This window comes from Anopheles ziemanni, chromosome 2, assembly GCF_943734765.1.
Source record: "Anopheles ziemanni chromosome 2, idAnoZiCoDA_A2_x.2, whole genome shotgun sequence".
Classification (NCBI taxonomy): Eukaryota; Metazoa; Arthropoda; class Insecta; order Diptera; family Culicidae; genus Anopheles; species Anopheles ziemanni.
In genome coordinates, this window is record NC_080705.1 from 31951189 (window position 1) to 31971958 (window position 20770).

Here is a 20770-nt window from a genome sequence, read left to right on the forward strand (position 1 = left end):
CACTCACAGTAACACTAATGTGTGGTGAAATATATGCCTCATAAATGTGGTACCAAAACACAACTGCCTTCAGTATTGTCCTTTCCGCAAAGTCCACACGAAGCTCAAGAAGAGTTTTAATTTAACTCCGAAAGATTTCCGCCTAAAGGTATGCAATTAACTACATTCACCACTTCATAGTTCTAATGTTCATACACAGCATTCAATCACAACATCCTACCACTTCCGGTTGGTTGTAATAACAACTTCAACAGCACTACACGACGGCAGGTGAGCAAAGTCCAAAGAATTTCCCACACACGGCTGGCGACGGCAGTGCAGACTCTGCGCAGCGTTCCGATCACCGAGAACCAACCGACGACCACTTGTTGAAAGTGCGTTTGACGGAAGTTTCGCATCGCCACTGGCTTTTATATTTTTACCGGCGACGGCACGCTGCACCCCGCTTTCTCTCCCATCCGGCCGAGTGTTTTCCATCTGATGGGGTCGTTTTTCCGGAGGGAACGCAAACAAAAAAAAACCTTCCCCTTCGTGCTCGGGTCGGAAAATTCATTCCATTGAAGCGCCGAAGTATATCGCTCGGGTGAACCCTTGAATGGATCTACAAAAATGAATCCCCGGCCGATGAACGACCCGAAGTTGACGGGGAAAGCTCAGCAAGGGACGAAAGCTTCCCTGTGGTCGGACGTGATGGAGGCGCATGGTGCCCGGTAGGTGTTCGGTTGTACTATGGACATAGTAAGGACATTAATTTCATTCATAAAACCACACTCGGGTGGGTTGCGATCCGTGGAGTGCCATCGGGTTTCGGTGATTATTGCCGATGCAACGCCCACTAAGACTGCGGGGAAGAAAATGAACACACGCGTCCAAGTGGAAACCATTGAAATGCGGCAGAGACCGTATCGGTTCGGATTAGCAATTCTTGTGAAAGTGAACTCATTGGCTTGCTCTGTTCAACATCTAACAAAATAAACCGTGGCAACAATTTATTTCAACTTTCAATTTCATCGGCTACAGAACTAAGTTCCAACATTGCACACTTGCGCATCGATTTTCATAGTGCAAAGGAAAACATTTTCCATGGTGTTAACAAAAGACAACAAGTACACAAACACGCACACGAACAAAGATGAACGCTCTGATCACAGTCATAGGCTCTTGCCTCCATCCGGCAACTCCACGATCGGTGGGATGTTCAATTATTTTCCGGTTACTTCTACTTGCCGAATCCTTTCTTAGCTTTCTTTTTCTCCAGAACGATGATTTCATCGGCGACGTTGTAAATATCGGCAACGGTCTAGAGGAAAAGTGATAAGAAAGAAATAATCAATCGAGATGGAAGTGGTTGTTTTAATCGGAAAAGCGAGGCTCCCTCGGTAAGGTGACTTACATCTGCTTCCTTTAGTTTCGTTATTTTTGGGTCTTCGTTCCGCACCTGGCGGGCTTTCTTCTTCTTGTCGAGTTCCTCGCGCAATCGAGCCTCTTCCGCCGCTTCCAGTTCCTCTTCAGTCGCCTCGAGTTGCTCGGGATCGGGCTCGGGGTTTTCCTCCGGGTCTCCACCCTCCGAGGTGGCATCGTCTTCCGCTTCCACGGGTTCGGGTACAAGCTGAAGAGTCTGCTTCTCCGCTTCATTAGCGCCGCCTCCGTTGTCCGAGTCCTCCTGCTCTCCCTCCGATTCGTCCCCCGAGTCCCGGCTCGCACCCTTCGCTACCTTGATCGCAATCGACGTCTCCAGCCCGTCGGGTGAGTCGGCGTTCGCCATCGAGATGTAACCCTCCTCCGGCGAGGATGACTCCTGGTACTCGCTCACCTCGTGCTGCCGCTGCATCTGATGCTGCTTCCGGTGTCCCCGGCGTCCCCGGCGTCGATCCGTACGCCCGAGACCCCCGCCACCGTCGACGTCCACCTTCGGGTCGTCCTTCAGGTCGAAGTCGCGCCGTTGGATCGACCGGCCGAGCTCTTCACGCTGCTGCATCAGCACCGAGCGGAGGTTCATGTCCCTACACGGGCCCTTCTTCGTCTTGACGCGCAGCAGGTTCAGCGAACGGTCGTTCTCCTCGATCATGTACAGCTTTTCCTGCTCGAGCAGCGCTTCCCGCTTGGTGCGCCGTTCAATCTCCCGCTCCCGGCTTTGCTCTTCCATCTGCAACCGCTCGCGTTCCCACCGGTGGCCCTGTTTGATCAGCCGTTCGGCGTTTTTCTCGCGAATCGTTTTCAGCTGTTGAAGAGTGTGGACAATGTTTAAGCCCCCTTGTTCCAGCCATCCGCAAGGCTTACCTTTTCCCGCTTGTTCAGGATGTTGACGTTGGTTTTCTGGTTCACGAGAAACACCGAGCTGGTCATCTCCTCCGGTATGCTATCGCCAGCCCCAGACAGGATCAGATTTCTTTCTCGCTCGATTTCCTTCGCCTTGTGGAAGCGCAGTGGAAGAAGATAACGATGGGAAGAATTAGTCAAATCAAAAAGATAATAAATATGAAACTATTTCCACTGTGTTTTCTCCTGAAAGAGAATTATATCCTTATCAAAGCCACATGAAGGACACTTTTTCCTTTCATCTTTAGAGGAAGTCGTCCATTATCGTCTCGCATTCGCTCGCGACTTTTACTCCGCTTACCAACACAATGCTGTGCAGTGGAATCAGAGCCCGGGGACAGTTTTCCAGGCTATACTTTCCGTCCAGGATCAGCTGCTTCTGGCGTTGCCATTCTCGATGCTTTTTTTCAAACCGGACGTCGAGCGTCGGGAAGTGTTCGGTGTTTGGATTCGGTGTGAAAAAATGGAAACAACGTGCAAGTGGAAATGTGTACCGGATGACAAATGCAGGCCATTTTCAACGAAAGGTTGACGTTGGAGTGGGGGCATGTGTTCAAGTTTTCGTACGATGCATGACCGGAGACAAATATGAAATGGTACAAAGAAAATGAATTGAACGAAGTGCAATAAATGGGAGAACGCTTAGAAGCAGCGAAAGTGGGAGCAAAAAGAAGGTGATGGGTGTTTAAAGTGCAGGTTTTAAGGTCGGACGCAACACGGATTAAAGCCGAAGGCGGGATGCATTTTTCTTAAGCCCTTCACATTCTCCCACGAACGCCATTATCTTTCAATGCACCTTGCAGACCAACTCTATTTGCACCGGAGAGATGTTGTCCTGCTGGCCGTACCGGTTGCAACGACGAATGTCATCAGATAAATAGCACCCGGTTGGGTTAAAGGCCACTGCTTACTTAGCGTGTTCATTGCAAAGTGCGCTATCCTGGTTAACTTTTGCAGCTAAAAGTAGGATAAAGCCGCCACGGGAGGCTCATTTCTACCCGCTCCCTGTTCTACCCCTGATGGCAGTCATCGAAGAAACCAACCTCTCTCGGATGATTGCATCGAGTTCCCGTTCGAACCACGGGGAAGCTTTCACTCTGGATGATTCTCGATTCAAACTCGCGTCGAACTGCAATCACGTAGCAAGTCACAAACTCTGGCACACCCACACACCGAAATGCCGAACGCGAAAATCACATCACGCAGCATCATGCGTGTGTGTTTTTCTACGTGGCCAAGCAATATCCTTCCATACCTACGCCAGCCGTAAAATCCGGCGACCATGCGCTTCGACCGTGAGGTGGTAAAAAGGATGAAATAGGATTACGATTATGATAATCGCATTAAAAGTACCGTGCAATTCGAGAGGCCACCGGCGCCAACGCATGCACGCTCCCCAGCGTTAACTGTAACGGTAACGGCATATGAAGTTAATCTCCCGTGTGCGAGCCTTTAAAGCAGGGATGCCACGGAAGTGCGCGAAAATGGCACGTATTGGAAATAAAATTCGCCGGAACCGAGCTCAATCTGGATCGGGGCGGAGGATGGACATAAAATTGGGTATCCAGTTTTGCTTTTTAACATTCCGACACTTGTTGCGCTAGGTCTTCTGCTAGCGGGGTTTATTGGTTGGCTAGACAAGGGAGCGAACATCAAAATTGGCCACATTTTTCTGATTTGTACATGAAGGTGGAAGACTTGGGAAGCAAAACTTCCATTTGGTGGTAAGTTGCTTGGTTTCGTTGTCGCTTTAGTTACAATGTACATTTTGAGCGTTGGTTGGTCTATAGGATCTCCAAGCCAGATTTTAGAACAACACATTGCAATATCAGCCCTGATAAGTACGACTACTAAATGATAATCAGTAAGTAAATATTGCGTCAAATACTTGAAAAATATGTTTAAATTTTCATATAATTTGGTTTCTAATGTGTGATAAAATAGTCAGTTGATAAATTCACAAAACAAACACATTAGTTTTTTAAAACAAAATTCACAAACAAAACAAACAACACTCGTATTTTATAATACAATGTTCAAACAACTAAAAAACTAATTGACGACTTATTTAAGCAACGTTGGAGTGTGTTCCATAACAGCACAAAATTAAGTGGGAATATAGTTGCACTTTACATTCAATACTTTTCTCTGTTGGCTTATACCAAAACGTTTAATGTATATTCAAGTGTAAACACCTCTAACAAGTGTTGCACTAAAATGAGATAAGCTTAAAGTAGGGGCAAACATTTCCATGCCTGCTTCAATCACCTCATTTGTCAAAAACGAGGCAATATGGTTTATACCATGAAGTCCTCATAGCCTAATTAACCCCTATACTATACCCCATTCTCATTCATTTGCTGGTAGTGTAGCATTGAGGCAAGTTTTTAACAACGCCGATGCACCTAAAAATGCAGTACATCAACGATGTCATGATCATTTCGTGACCAGCTCCAAAAAATGACGAAACGACACCTTTCCCGGGCGTGCCGGCGATTATCGCTATCGATTTTCCATCGCACTCGACCTGATAACGTCCGATTGGGAGAGGACGACGTGAACGAAAGTTTCGGCAAACACATTCAGGGGAGCAAGCGAACCAATCGGGTGTCGAATAGTGGAAGGTTGCGGGTGGCGGCGATTTCCGTGCCCGTGATTTCGACATTCACCTCAAAACTTGCACCGGCAGGTGAATTTTGGGAGCGGATGAAAAAAAAGCACACAAGAATGAAGAGCTCGTTGTGCCGTGCTCCTCGGGAGACAGTTGAGTGATATCGATGGAGGTGATCGGGCCGACTGGCGAGTGGAGGATGAGTTCGTAGTGTCATAGGGCAGTTAGGGTCCCGGGTCGGTGTGCTTGCGTGAGTCGAGGGCCCGATTATCGATTTCACAAGTCCTGCAGCTATACTTCGGTGCTCGGTGCCGACATTCGCATCGCTATAGGCGCACGACACGTCATCGAGCGTACTCTGGCAAGTGCCCTCGAGCTGATGGACTCCGCGGGAATCGGATATCCATTTCCGACACTTTCACTTCACTTTATCAAAATACGAACATCCAAATGGGAAACTGAGTCTCATACATGAGAGATTCTGATAGAATTCTTGGAGAAATTTAAACGCTTTGACATTTGATTTACCCTGTGGGAGGACATGAAGACAAACCATTATCTTTTGTCTAAAGAACCAACACCCAGACACCTACGAAAAAGTCGATAAAATTAAACGATGTCTTAATTGCAAATTCTTTGCATGACTTTAACCCGAGTTCGTAATTATCAGTAGAGCCGAGCCTAACGTCCTGTGCACCCGAATGAAACGAGTGCAGGCTTTTCGGCGCGAGGAGTACGAAATGTGGTATTCCCACCGGGTGGGGGCATAATGTGAGCTCCTCATTTACATTCACCTCGAATCACCATTTCGTTCATTAGGCGCACCGATTTGAGCTCTAATTAGTGAACTGTGGCATTCCGGAAAACGCTCGATGGGTAGACATCATTGCCTTCCCTCGGCCTCACACCAACTCAACGGAAGACGGAACAACTTACCTCCCGTTCGCTGATGCGCTTCTCGAGCGTTACATTGTAGTCCTCCTGGATGCGACGCTGCAGCTCCTGCATATATTTACGATCCGTCAGCCGCACCACATTCGTTCCCATCAACTTCTCCAATTGTGCGGTCACACGGGGTAAGTTCACGCTGAAACGAGTCATCGAAAAGTGGATGGAAAGCGATTTCGCACGGTTAGCACGGATGAAGCGTAACGATTGAGGTGATTTCGGATGTTGACGCACTGCAGTCACCGGATAGTCACTATGTGGTGGGTTAATCCGGCGTCGCTATTCTAACAGTCCTTTGAAGATTAACTTCTACCAGCTGGAGAACCAATGTTCCCTCTGGGGAACCCGCCGATCCGTCACTCGGTCACTAACCGTAATGAAGCGATCCAGTGTCGCTGAATGCCGTTGCCGTGGCACGACGTGCGGCTTGTAATCCGATGGCCGAATGAGAGGCAGCACCGGAAACGGCTGGCCTGGTGGTCGCACAAATCCCGGAAGAGCAAGTTCCGTCCGTTGGCGTACGATGGCGCAAACTGACTAACGTTGCACAACTGGAAGCGAATGGAGTACACCGGGTGCTGGTGTACCCTAGGTAAAGGTAGAGTACTACAACCTTCGCTCCTTCCCCCCTTTCCTTTTGGGTAGGAACTAGTCCCCGTTGGCGCTCTGTATCTCATGTGTACTGTAGGGCAAAAAAAACGACGGACGAAGGAAAAACAAACGCGATCCTTTCGATTTCTCTCTCCGCGCCCAACCCCGTGCCTTGTTCCAAATCCGTGACAGCCCGTCCTGGTATTGACATTCTGGCACATGGCGCTGATGGTGAGCATTTCGCGTTTTCGTTTAGCGTTTGCGTTTGTGTTTGTTCTTCTGGACGGGCGGAGAAATCGCCAAAAAAATACCAACCCGGCACATCACGAAATGGTACCCAAAAACGAACACGGCTCGTATGTTGGCAGAGCCCCTTGCACGTGAACCAGCGCCTAAGAACCAAAAAAAAAGGGTAAAACAAAAACATAACCTCGAAAATCTGCTGCCAAACAGAACAGCTGTAGAACAATGGTAGGAATAATAAACATAAACGAATCGCATATCGGTCATATCGAACCAGGGGCTCCCTATTGCGCACCATCCTTACTAGGATAGTGAGGCTTCTGATAGCTTCTGAGGCATATACCGGTTCCTTCAACCAACCACCCGGCAGCATACCCACCTACAAGTAGCGTCGTACCGTGATGCCAGTTCGCAACAATAACAACGCAGCAGCGGATCGGTAATAATTGTGATCATATTTTTACGAGACGCCATAAAACGGTAGATTTGTATGGAAGCGTGAAGGGTTCCGTGGGTTGCCATCGAGAATGGGTCTACCGGCACGGTTAACTTTGTTGCGTTCGCTTGCCACACACGAAAGTCCCAGCATGCTGGCGTTTGGGGGAAAACAAAAACAACCAAAAAGCGTTGAAGCACTAGCTACACTAAGCTTTGCGTGGAATTACGATTTTATCGGCGTATGGTGCGATAAACGTGTCTGGCCTAATGGATAAACTTATTGCCTTTTCTGCTCCAAATTTTCAGGCAAGTGCTTAGAGCTGTAATAGTTCAAAGTAAGGAAAAGGTTAAGGAAGGAGTAAGCCAATAACATTTGAATACTTCTGGTGAGGTATTAGAACTCTATTTTAAAATTACGAAAACTTAGAAATATTTACTGCTAGAATTTAACCTGAATTTCTCTGAATTCAAATCTAAAGAAAGCCTAAAAAATACTACGAAGGATTTTAAAAACACAAGTAAACAAAAAATCAAATTTGAATTCCAGAACACCAAAGCATGATAACAAAAATAAATAATAAAAACGAAAAATAAGTAAAACGCTCTCCCGAAGCAATTCCAAAAGAAAGAGTGTTAAGTACCTTCCAAAAAGAAGTATCCTTGCACGGAATTTAAAATCCGTTCCGCTGAACCCTCCGCACCGTTTGTTCACATTAACTTACAAACGAATACAACAAAAAACCCGGCTCGCGTGAAAGTGACCTGACCTGACTGACCTTCCGGGGCTAGGTCGGAGGCTACAAATTAAAATTTAAACACCATCGAAGTGCTGCGAAAGCCCCCGAGCGACTGAGGGCAACTTTTGCCGGCAACCTAGCAACACCGGCCTGCGACTTTTGCCGCGGCGGAATGGATACCCTCTCACCCCATCAACAACGTCCGCCGGTTTAACGGACGGACAATTAAAAAGTAAACGAGGCACCCGGTAACCGTCGTTTCGTAAGGCTGGTCATGTAAAGCAAGGCAGTTGCATCGGTTACCGACCGGCTGGATGTGTCGAAAAGGGTGGATGGATTCGATTTTCTGGTAGGTTCGGTGTCACCAAGCCACGGTTTGGTCGAAAGGCATCGATCCGGGTTTGGGGGTGGGGGGAGCGGAAAGCCTCCGTAAAAATAGAATCGGACGCAAATCGAATATCGAAGTATCGAGTGCACATAAAGTTGATAAATACCGTTTGCCATCGACCGATCGGAAGACGACCAGAACCGTTCTTGCCAGACACGAGCCACGTGGTTCGCAGCCGGACCGCGTCGCGAAACACATTCCACAAGGGCATCGAACAGCTTGAAAAGGCACGTTGGAAGTTGCGCGTGTCCTGAAGACGTCCGTAGACTTAGTTGTGGGCTTTGGAAGGCAGCGTGGAAAAATAACACGCTACAGAAAAGCCCCTAAACTCGAGCGGTCCGTTTGTCGTTGAACGAGATTGAGACATTGAAGAGAGGCGTCGGTGACATTGTGTTTTGCATAGACAATGTTGAACTATGCTGATAACGATGACGATGACGATGCTTACGAGCGGCTAGTAAGCCATTTTGGAAATTCTCGCAATGTCACCCTTTTTCGAAGCGCTCGGGAAAAACCATCCAAGCGAATTGCCCTTAGGCAGCAGACAAAAGAGTCGAAATTCGCTGCCGAGGAAATGGTGCAACATTCCCACATGCCATTCCTCTCACTTCTGCCAGCAAGGCCTAAGGTAAGCGTCATTTATCATGCACCGCAGCAGTAGCGGTTCATTTTCATGTCATTTTCCCGCAACAAACGTTGACACGAGAAGCACCGATTCGCGCCACGATTGCATGCGCACGACACGCCACACGCCATCATGCCCGATCGCACTGTCACACGCCGAGGTAGTCAAGTGCAACAAATGCCCACACATACACACACACACATGCGTCCACAGACAATGTCAGTGCATCCGACGTGTGAATGAAGACAGCTGTTGCCGGCGAGGTCCTTCCGTGTCCTTTCATTACTCCCACTCTCTTGATGAGCTTAGACAATCGGTGGAGGATAATTTTCGCTGAGGAACAATGTCCGCCTGCGGTACTAAAGCTTAGGTGGAAGGGTGCGCTTTGTTTGCAATGGAAAACGCCTAATTAACTAGGTTATGTTTGATTTTTCTACTGCTTTTTTGCCTGAAGGCATGAAACCGAAATCAAAACTCCATAGAGAAATTTCATGAAGAAAAATATTGACTTTTGTTACGATTTTATGATTTCATTAAATTTACATTTTTCAAGGACGCAGTCCTTTAATATCGTAGAAAAAGAGAAAAATAATTTTTAGCAGACTGAGATTTTTTTTATCATAACATGCTCTCTAAGGCAATCAAATTTATATTTAAAGTCTCGCAGAACAACGTTCCATAAACTGATGTCAAATTTGTTCAACGACAAAATACTGCTTAACTTTAAGTTGTTAAAACATTTTTGCCCTGGCATAAACAATTCCTAAGTTGTGTCAACATGGAATGTAGCTAGACTTGATGGGTTTATAATTGACGCATATTGAAGATTTAAATACGTCCTCCTACGCTAATTTATTCGTCACATTTATAAACGTTCATGCTTTTTTTAAGTGGTACGAGGAAGGCTTTAGCTCGGTTATTTTTCTCTCCTTCCGGTGTGACCGAACCGCGCTTGTCAAGTGACAGTCAAATTCTCAAAGGAGTCATTAAAGAGGGGACAAGGGAAAGTACGTAGAAAATGCCCGTGGGAGGATGCATATTTACCAGTGTAAGGATTTTATTTTTCCACCACGAAGGTGGAAGAGAAATACTGTGTTTAAGCACTTTTCAGCTTCTGAGCGTACAAGCTGGCTTGCTAGCAGTGGCCTTTTTTGCTTGCAGTTCAGTAAAAAGGTAATTTATTTTCATCATCAGATGTCTCCTGACCGATACCGGAAGTCGGCGGGCATGCGACGGGCGTTATCGTTGTGGGAAGTTCCCTGTGCGTAAAACTGTGTGTTTTTCCATACCACAACCAACGCCATACGGTGCCGGATTTATGATTTTCCCCACGGACTTACGGATTTTAATTAAAAAATGCATCGGACCGCTGCTCGGTGCCGCTTCCGGGTGCCTCAATTTAGGTCACGTGGGACTTATGCTAGCGCGGGCGCGGAACCGTAATAGCCATATCAACAAGTTCATTCACTTATGTACGGTTTTTTTTATTTTGTTTTTTACTTTCCAACCCAAATCGGATGCCTTTCGTCACGAACCATTAAACATTTTTCCAGCTTGTTTTCAGCTTCAGCAGCTTATTGAATCGGTGGTTGTTGCAACTCAATTAACCAACTTAATTAAGCTTCGTCGAAAGGCTGCTGAAAGGAAAGGGAATCCACAGAAAAAATAAAATCAAATACTCGAACCACTCAAGCCGCCATTTTGCCGCGGGGAGATAATATTGACTGCTGATAATAGGCTTCGCAATATTTTTTATTGCATAGTATACACTCTTCACCGAGCGGAAAACTGATGCACTCGCACTGGATAAAGAGGAAGTCAGGTCAACAGGTGATTTTGAACGGGAGAACCCTAGAAAAGTATCATAAGCACAAGAAAACCAAGTAAAACATCTCCATCTACTTGTTGCATCGAAATAATCGCAATAAGTAACAAAGAAGGATACGAACTAATTAATCAGTTTCCGTTAATTTGTATCAGTATTTCTTCGTTTCCTTTTGAACTTGAACGCTCGATGGAAAACAAACGGATCGCAAAAGCAACATCAGTGCTTTAGTAACCCCAACTAACAGCTACACGGTACGTCGAGATAGGTACTAAGGAAAATAAATAAACACTGAATCAATCTCTTCCCGTTGGAAACGCTCTCGAAGATTTCAATTTAGATTTCCCCTTCTGATCTTTGCCTCAAGAAGCTCCTAGATAATCATTTCGATGATTTCGCACTATTCTTTTCTTTCCTCTCGCATACTGGCATACTCACTCCTGCCGTCTCGTTGGTTTGACGGCAAAGTTACACTCGCAGAACGTAAAGTCCTCCTCCAGCATCATCTTCTCGAGCTGACTTTTGGGGTTGGTTACTTTCTTCATTTTTTTTGGGTTAGCTTTGGCACAACTTGATGGGAAGGGTGATGAATAATAACAATATTGCCACAGCCGATAACCGTTGGTGACACTTGCACATACAAACATTCGCTGCTCTGAGGGACTTTACTTCCCTACAGCGCAAAGTTGACACGTGGCGAAACAATTAAAGCTTCAGGTGGTTCAGTTACCAAAAACACACTTTCGCCGTCAGACGTCTGGCACTTCCACAGACTACCAGAAGGGTTCCATGTGTGCGGTTGTAATTGAATTTTCCACAACGGCAGGCAACGGAAAAAAAACACGCGCACGTCCAGCCGCCCGGGACTTCGGTGCCAAACTGTCAATGCGAAATCTTTGGCACCATCTCGGGGTGCCCCATTGACGCCCCATCGGTTTTGGTGCCCTTTTTGTTGTATTTGGGGTGGTTGTTTTGTAGCACTTTTGTTCTCACCTCGTTTGCCACACGCGCACCTTCAAAAGGAAACGAAAGGCCTTCGGTCGGGCCACAACGATGCCGTGTTGATGGCTCGTTGACGTGAGGAAAACTAATTCAACACCGCAGTAGCGATGGAGCGGGGAAAAAAAAATTGGCCAGAAAAGGAGTCGAAATAAATAAAATATCCTTTAGCCGACAAAAAGTAAAATAAAACACACACACACACATACACAATCGAAGAAAAGAACAAAAATTATTTGTGTACGGCCGAATGCAACGGAATGACAAATAATAGCAGGTCGCGCAGGACAAATCCTCCGTGGGACCAAAGTTGGAACAAGTCTTCTCCAGCTCGGGTCTCTTCCACCTCCTCGTGCGCTTCGAGTAACTTGAGGTGAAGCTTCTTTTTCAAACTTTTCCTCGCCCCAATAAAAAAAAGCTGGCGACAAAAAAAAACACTATGGAAAAACGAACGACCAAGGAGTCACATTCAATTTCAAGTCCGACCCAATCTGATAATCTGCCCCAAGAAGAAGCTCAGGTGTAGTCTTTTTCGGTTTGTTTCTTTTCAACGCGCCTCCTCCTCCCTAGGCCAATGCCAGTTCACGCCGTAAAGGAGCCACCCTAGTCAAGGAAAATCCAGCAAGGGCAGGAAGGGGCCAAGAGCAGCTCGAAGCGGCCCTCCTCCCCCTCCGGTCTCGGGACGAAATTTCCCGTTCGTTTGGTGCGAGGTGAACCGAATATGGATGGCCACGGGCATAAACAAGACATAAATTCACTTTTCGGCCGGGGCAACGGTTTCATTCGGGGAGTTGTGCAAAACTTTTCGGGAGTCACTACAACCACCAGCACCACCACTACTACCAGTGCGACTGCTTAGTCAGCGGGGCAATGCGCCCGGAGGCGCCCTACAGCGGCACCTAACATTTCGAGCCTTGGAAGGTGCCGAATTCGGCGGCTTCGCGCAAGGTGCCGTGCCGCTGATTTATGACAGTTTGACACAATAAAATCGAGTCGCCCCGGGGCGCGCGTAATGGGCGCGATCAAGGTCAAGACTGGGCATCGTAAGTGGGCGTACCGGATTCCCGGGATTTTCCCGGATAGTTCTGGGGGCAAAGAAATAAAAATAAAGTGTTGATCCAGCAAAACAGTGCAGGACACAACTATTGAGGATTTGTGGTGGTCCTGCTGAGTTTGAAAGACCTTCCATCAAAGCGCTCTTAACCTCTTAATGCTACTTTTCATTGCCATTATCAAACGATGGCATTGACATCAGCCCTTGAAAACAAATTCAACTGTTTTATCCTTTTGTTGTGGATTCCAAAACATCAAATAATAGCGCATAGTTAGTTCTTAGTTAAATGTTGTTTTATAGAAAAAAAAAAAATTGAAGTATCCTTAGTTTTTATTGGATTGATCTAAATATTTAGGTTCTCAGAATTTTCAAATCTTACAGATAGAAGGATGCATTTATTAAAAGATGAGAACCAAAGTGCTGCGTTTTGTAACAGCTGTACAATTATAAATGCGTGTAATACTTATACATAGTGCAAATGGCATAATCAATTTATTGCATTGAAAAACATTTCATAATCAATATGAGTATGTTGAATGTTGCTTACGCCACCAAATTTGAAAAATCGTCAATCGATACAATCGTAAACATTGCATTCGCTCTACATTCCTGGTCCTTCATGCACGCATAATAACAGCACGTGGAGACGCTTGGAAAAACAATCTTAACTGCCCGAGGGCTTTTCTTGATACCTACACTTGCTAACCCACGCACGTTCCAATAGCGATGATGTCCACTTTGAGTCACCGCCAATAGAAGCAAAACGTCAAACTTGACGTTGTTAAATTCCCAACGCGCCTCGCGACATTGTGGTGGCCGCACTTCGGGGAGTCGTACTTTCGATGTCGAGCCAATATTCAATCACGATCGGTAAACTGCACGGATTTGTGCCCGTAAGCTGTGGCTCGTGGTCGGAACATGCCGATGCAATCATTGATATAGTGGAGGAACGCAGTGCTCGACCGATGCAACGCTGTTGTGGTTAAAGGAAAATGTTCCACTTCTTCGTTCATTGTCAAGGTCAAGGGTTGGAAACCAGCGTCATTCCACAAACAAACAAAGACTACGAGAGATTGAGATCAAAAACATGACTCTTCGAGGGAGTGATTATGTTTCTTGACTAAAATAATTCTCGTTAAATATCATTATCGAATGGCACGTAAAAAAACGTCTTTTGCCACCAAGCTGTCTAAATTAAATGTCGTGAACAGTATGAAATGAGCACCTGCCGATGGAAAGACCAAACCAAATGTAAACGTCTATCACTAACCATAACCCCATTCCAGTGCCAAAAGTTTTGCGACAGTGTTGGAGAAGTTTGTTTTATGAGGGCCAAACACGACAAGGACCAGCAAGTGGGTGAATGGAGAAAGTTTTTAGCAGTCAATTTCTTCCTGCTGTGATGTTTTCATTGCTGTTTTGACACCAGTTGTAGGATTTGATATTAATAAGGGCATAAACCGCAAAGTTCATTGATGAGATGATTTGTTTCGGTTTCCGCTGTTCAAAATAAAATAATATGATTTATGATTGGATCGATTGATATACACAGTGAAGCATTCAACCGGAAACAAATGATTATGATTTTTGTCATCAGGAAAGGCATCTTTGGCAGTGGAAAATCGATGCTCAACTGAAACCATTTCAAATACAAAACTCAATTTGACTTCCAACGGACAATTCGAAATCAAAAGCTTTCGAAAGCTGCATTCGTCAAAAAGCTTAGCCTATGTCGACAAAATTCGCGCAATGTCGACATTGGTATTCGACACAACGGAATACTCCACGTGGTTGTTTTTAAATTACAATCGTTTTTCCATTTTTTGCTCAAGTAATCTGTAAGAAAATGTGATTTTCACAAGCAACAACAAATTTTTTTCTCGTTTTCATTTTTCATATCACCTGTACTCGATCTTTGGTCCCATGTACTCGACCGGTAGCACCTCCACGTCGTACAGCTGGCGGAGCTTGGACTTTCGGAAGCGGACTTTCTTCCGGGCTCCACCGTGGTGGCCACCGTCGTCCGCTGCCCCTCCCGTCCCCAGCTGTCCGTCCCGAGGGTCCCCGCTGAAGCCGTCCTGGTCGGTGGGCAGAAGCTGATTGCCGGATGGAAAAATCGACGGCAAGCTAGAAGTCCGTCCGGAGAGTCCATTGTAGCCGTCGTTACCGTAGCCATTGGCGTCGTCCCTTGGATAAACAATATGTCAGTTAGTTACATTATTATGATTGCAATTGCTACTGCAATTAGTATTACAATTTTCATTTCTCTTAATTTTTGGCGTAAAATTAAACTCAGCCAGATAGAATCTGAAGCAATAAAAGTGTGTCATTGTAAATCCTACATGTTAGGGATAGAAAAAGCAAACTGAATAGATAGACCATGGAAAAGGAAAATCTGTAAAAGTTATATAAACCTTACGTATATAAAGGAGATATTAATTGCAGATAATGAGGTGGGTTTGTAATTCTCGGCCCACGAGGACTTCCATATTTGTAAAATAGTCAGAAATAAACCTTTTCAAATCCTTGATTATGCCTTTAACAATTTAATGCATTCACGAGGTTATAAACAAGATCATTAAAGAATTACATCGGATTGAAGATTGAAATAAGCTTCTCGCTTTCCTTGCTTTTCAATGAGAAAACAAGTTAATACACATATTCCTCAAGCATACACACTCTCGCCGCAGGAAGTGGTTGGAGATCTTCAGTGTGGCAGAACTACACCCTCAGCATGAGCCAGAGATTACCTACAGCCGGCAGGACGAAGACACTGGGTTCAGGTTTTTCGCAAGCGGTTGCAATCACCTGAGCAGGTTCGCGAACGTAAGCGATTCGAACTGTGGCTGCCGGTAATGGACAACCTGTTGCATGCCAACTCCCTCCCAACCTCGCGGCAATATCCCGACCGAGCCCAACTGTTGTCTGGTGGATGACGCTACTCGTCGTCGTCGTCGTCGTCGTTGTAGTCGCCGTGGTCGTCCTCGTCAAGCCGGTACGCAGACGACGCATACATCTCACTTTATTGCGATAAGCATACCCATCGTAACATATCCGCACATTTAACGGCACCAATATCGTCCAATGCCACGAAATATCGACAAAATATATCAGAGCGCGTACTACCCGGGGCCGTGTTGCCGCCGTTTGCGCTCGACGCCAAGGCAGTCGCACTCGCAGGATGAGACTTTTGGGCGGAATTAGGAAGGTAGTTTGCAGAAGGTACTTGGTAACAATCGCAACGCTGCAACACTCGCCGTCCCGTAAGCGATTGCCCCCGAACGGAATGCCACAATGAAAACGCGAGATGGCACCGAGTTGGTGACTTCCTTCGCCTTCCGGCCCGAAAAGCGGTGGAGTACGCATGTAGCCGGAGCATGTATGCTACGGACCTTCAGGAGGTCACAGGACTCACAGGGTTCTGCATATTTGCATATTTTGCGCATCGAAGGAGTATGGGCGGAACGATTTTGCATGCGATTCCAGTGTCTGGAAGGCTTGGGAAGTAGGTACTTGCACCGTGGAGGACACGTGGAAACACTTTAAGCTGACAGCGATCGAATTCACTCGTCATGCCCATTCTGCGACAACGATCTCAAGTACATCCACTCCCAGCGCACAACCACTGTTCGTGATTTATATGGGCAGGGTTGCGTGACGATGGATTACCGTTTTTCCCTCGGGAGATGGCGTCAACTGGAATGGATTCTACGGGGAAAGTGTTTTCGAACGATAAGGTCAAACCAAGGACTGCTTAATAAAACAAAAACCGAATCAGTATGGAATATATTATGCATGTTGAATGATGAGTAATATTCTTCAACTAAACGATTTTACAGTAGTCCTTTTGTATGATAAAAGATGTATTGGAAGAAAAACTTTCAAAATTGTATAATATAAATGACATTTTTACCAAACAAACTGTCAACCATTGTTTTTTTTTAAAAGCACACAGAATATAGAATAATGTTTACGGTGCCTTCCTTTCGCTCTGGCATACAAACACGAAGGTCGTTTGCCTTCAGCTGTTTCGGCATTGCATCTCGATACAGACGGCAACCTCCGCACCAGACCAACACGCGGACCTTGCACTGGTTCGATGCAAAATGCACCTACTTTTGCATGCATGTTTCCGGCTTAGACACTCATTTAGCGTTTTTATTGTGCTTTTCGGCACCGAACGTGGTTCGCATGTTTTAGGTCAATGCTCTTGTGTCGGGCGTTTGGAGACGGCAGTCCTTAATCGCATCAAACAGAAGTGCGCTATCAATATCAAGGGCACTTCTGGGGACGAAGATATGTTGCAGCGTTTCATATTTGTGCTGCTAAGGGTTGTAAAAGAGATGAGCTTCTTATTGATGAATACCCAAAAGTTTATGTTTTTCATGATAAGACAAAATATAAGACAAAATGAAGTTATATATCATTTGCATGATCGAATGATCGAATAATAAACGGAACACATTCATGAGCATATCCTTATTTGTGTAAACATGTACGTGACGTATTCAATTCAAGCGTTGTCACAATCAAAACATGTTTGTGAAGTGGGAAACTTTTGTTGTGCCACGAAACAAAGTACGTACGAGTTGCTAAACATTTCAAAAACTTTCTGTGCTCCCCGACAGACAACTACCCTTCCTCTTTTCCATTTCCAATTCTCTGCTGGAAGGAACAACACTTACCCTTGCCCGCCGCTTTTCCGGACTCCAGCGTACGCCGACAGCCAACCGGCAACCTTCAGCGAATCCTGGCCGCTCTGCTTCTGGGCTTCGCGGCCGAGAAGCTGATCGATGGTACCCCAGAAGCTGTTGGCGTTCATCTTGGAAACTGTGCACGCAAATGGACGATCACAACATAAAAGCACAATTTGGCCCCCTTTCTGTCGTCTTTGCCGATCCGTCTACATCGGGTACGATTCGGCTGGCCGTGAAATAATCTCTGGCCATTTCAATTACAGCACTTTGTACGAGTTTTGTTTATGTTCCATCGGCCGCGGAAATCGTTCGCCCATTACGGTGGACACTTCCGTTCCGTTCCGAACGTTGACACTTCAGGTTTGAGCACACAGCGCGGACCATAAATCATTGATAATTAATTTTTCCGCCCGTTCACATTCCGAGGCGTGAAGTAACACCCTCGACGGCCATCCGAGGGTTCTTTGTTTGGCGCTGGTTGCGAACGCGGGGCTTACGGACACATTTCCATCGTCTTTCTGGGTCGAGCGATGCTTGCCGAGAAAAAATGGAGCACATCGTTCAATATAGGATCCATTCGTTGCGAACCAATCAAACGGGTTGACGAACGTGAGAGCAACGTCATCTGAAGGCTGTCAGAGGGACGTGGAAAAGCGACCACGGAACAAGGAACTAACATTAAATAAATCAAACATTTGTTTTAATTGCTTCACTCATTCCGTTGGTTGATGTCAATGTACAGTTTACAAACACTGTTTCAGAAAAAGGCACAAAATTCCACAAAATTCCTACAAAGATCTGTTTAAATCTATGTTTGACAACTTTCACGAAACATCCTCCAGTGCCCGGAAAAACTCGGCTCGGTACTGGGCGCGTATGCGTCACACTTCACCGATTCACGCTGGCACCGAAACTGACGCTCGATTGAAGCCGACGAGCCCATGATGCCCCATGGAGGTTACGGGTCGGCAAAAACGCTCAACTACCTCGCCACAGAGCTTACCTCACCTTGCCTGGGAGGGACTCCAACACCCTAGCAACGGGGGTTTCCCACGAACGGGGAAAACACACAACCACCACAGAGCCTGGCCCGAAAACAGCTGGCTGGTGGAAATGATGTTCGTGTGTGGGTGGCCCTGCTTGGGTGGGTGAAATGTTCACCACAAGGTTTTCCTAGACAGGCCACACCCTCCCCCATCCTTCCGTGGTACCAAACCACCATTGTGTCCCCACGAGCCCTTCGATAGGGTCTTAGCCACCCACAATCACCAGTGGACCGGTATGAAACATGTCTGTTTTGATGGGTTTCCCGGCCCGGCACATCGAAAAGCACTGACTTTTCCTTCACTTTTGCTTTTTCGGAACGGAAAAGATAAAAAAAAAACGAAACTCGCAAGCAAACAAACCGACCACATATGATTTCCTTCATACCGGGGAGTTTGGAGTGATATTTTGAATACGAGAAATTGCATGCGGCTACAAAAAAGAGGAATACACCCCAAATGATGGTCCTGCGTGTGACTGCAGGAATAAACAATCATATGTGGCTCCGTTGGAAGGACAGCGTCTGGGACTTCAGGCAGTAAAAGTAAAATCAAAGGCGACGGAAAATTCCTTTGTTCTAGATTTAAACAAATACTAGTTCTTGTGAAGTTATCACTTTTTTGTCCATTATTTAGGGGTTCCTTTACAAACGCAGTGTCAAATGGTAATTTTGCAAATGTCATGACTTTTTTGTTCAATGAATTTTAAACTTTGTGTGAAATGATTTTTTTGAAAATCACGACAATTTATGAACAAGTTTACCATTAGTGCCACAATGAAATACAATAACAAAAGATGGAAAAGTGGTGTTTTCAAAGAAATTTATCTATCTTTGCAACTCTCCCTGAAACAGAACGAAAAGCAGTGTGAATTTAACAGCTAAGTAAACAGCTAGTAACTGAGACTCAGTAAATTATAACCAAAGAAAGAGACATAACATCTACCACCCACCACCTTGGTTTTCTTTCGGAATCACTTTGTTTCTACGTTCCGTATTCATGGCGCCCACCCCATATCAGCGATTTAATGCAAATCGTCCTGGGCAAGCCAGTCTAATCAAGCTGTCAGTTCGGAGACGTCCCAGTTTCTGGCAATTGTAGTTGTACCCGGGATATCATTCGCGTGAAGAAGTCCCGACCGTTTGACGACGGCTGTTGGAAATATGATAGCAACAGCAATGCCGAGGGTGAAACAATCGTGAAACAGTATGCCCCATCAACGACACGCAATCGAATTACATTCCTGGAAGGAAACCGATTGCTCTTCTTACTGGCGAACCAGGGAACTGGGAACTGAACTTCCTGGGGGTGGGAAAATATAACCTGAAACCATGACGGTACGGGGAATACCGTTGCGCAGGTCGTGAAACGACGAGCGACCCGGAAAGCAGGCCCAGAAGTAACAGTTTGAAGCATTCTCTCACCTGGAGGACTACAATTGTCGAAGAAAAATTACTCGTACTCACGCATAGATGACACTTGGCCGTTCCCACCAGCAGTTCTTGGTATCGATGTCATCGTTCTGTAATGGAAAGAAAACCAATGGTTAGGGTTTTTCTCTAACAAGTGTTTGAGGTAACTTTATAAATTGTACCCCGAGGTCCACGAACTTTGGGTGGGATTATCATTAATTGACAAAATCTTACCATAGAATCCATCATGGTTCGCTCTTTTGCCAGTAAAGTTCTACTCTTTCATCAACCGCACTGCAATATTTCAATACACCTAGAGTAGTTTTGCTCAAAAGCCTGATAGGTTTACTCCGTACGTACAGCAAGAATTTGACATTTATGACCGCTATGGAGAAAAAAAGATTTATTATTATCACTCAATGTGTACTACGATCCGCTGGCATGATGTTTACCAATCAACCTACCGCTCGCTAATAACCCTACGGCGCTAACTACATTAGTGACAAAGCGACCCGCGGTTCGAGGCCTACTTCTTCCTTCGGAAACACACCTTGCACACGCTTCAATTGCCGTTCGCCGCTGTTTCGATCTCAAATTGAGCGATCTCATTTGCAATGCCAATGCAGGAAATAAAAAACAATCTACCAACTCAAAACATTTGCATGGAAAATCCGATACTGCAAACGACGGCTGGCGGGGCTGAGCGTACATTTTATGGTCATTTAATTGGTGTCGGGGTCTGAAACCGTACCGTGGCCGGTTTGAAGGACCAACCCGAAGATGCCGATAAAGTGATTTGTCACCTCACGGATTGGAGTGAAATTCCAGCCACATGCGGAA

At 45.8% G+C, this 20770-nt stretch overlaps 1 protein-coding gene across 1 annotated transcript; it reads right to left on the bottom strand.

Moving 5' to 3' along the window:
- Nucleotides 1-1219: 1219 nt before the first annotated feature.
- LOC131281722 (capping protein-inhibiting regulator of actin dynamics) lies at nucleotides 1220-17600 on the bottom strand. Its single transcript, XM_058311069.1, has 7 exons — nucleotides 17464-17600; nucleotides 14681-14965; nucleotides 5867-6017; nucleotides 2621-2719; nucleotides 2281-2412; nucleotides 1394-2221; nucleotides 1220-1300 (listed from the first exon to the last, which is right to left on the bottom strand). The coding sequence occupies exons 1-7, from the start codon at nucleotides 17598-17600 to the stop codon at nucleotides 1220-1222; spliced, it is 1713 nt and encodes a 570-aa protein (XP_058167052.1).
- Between the last annotated feature and the right edge of the window lie 3170 nt (nucleotides 17601-20770).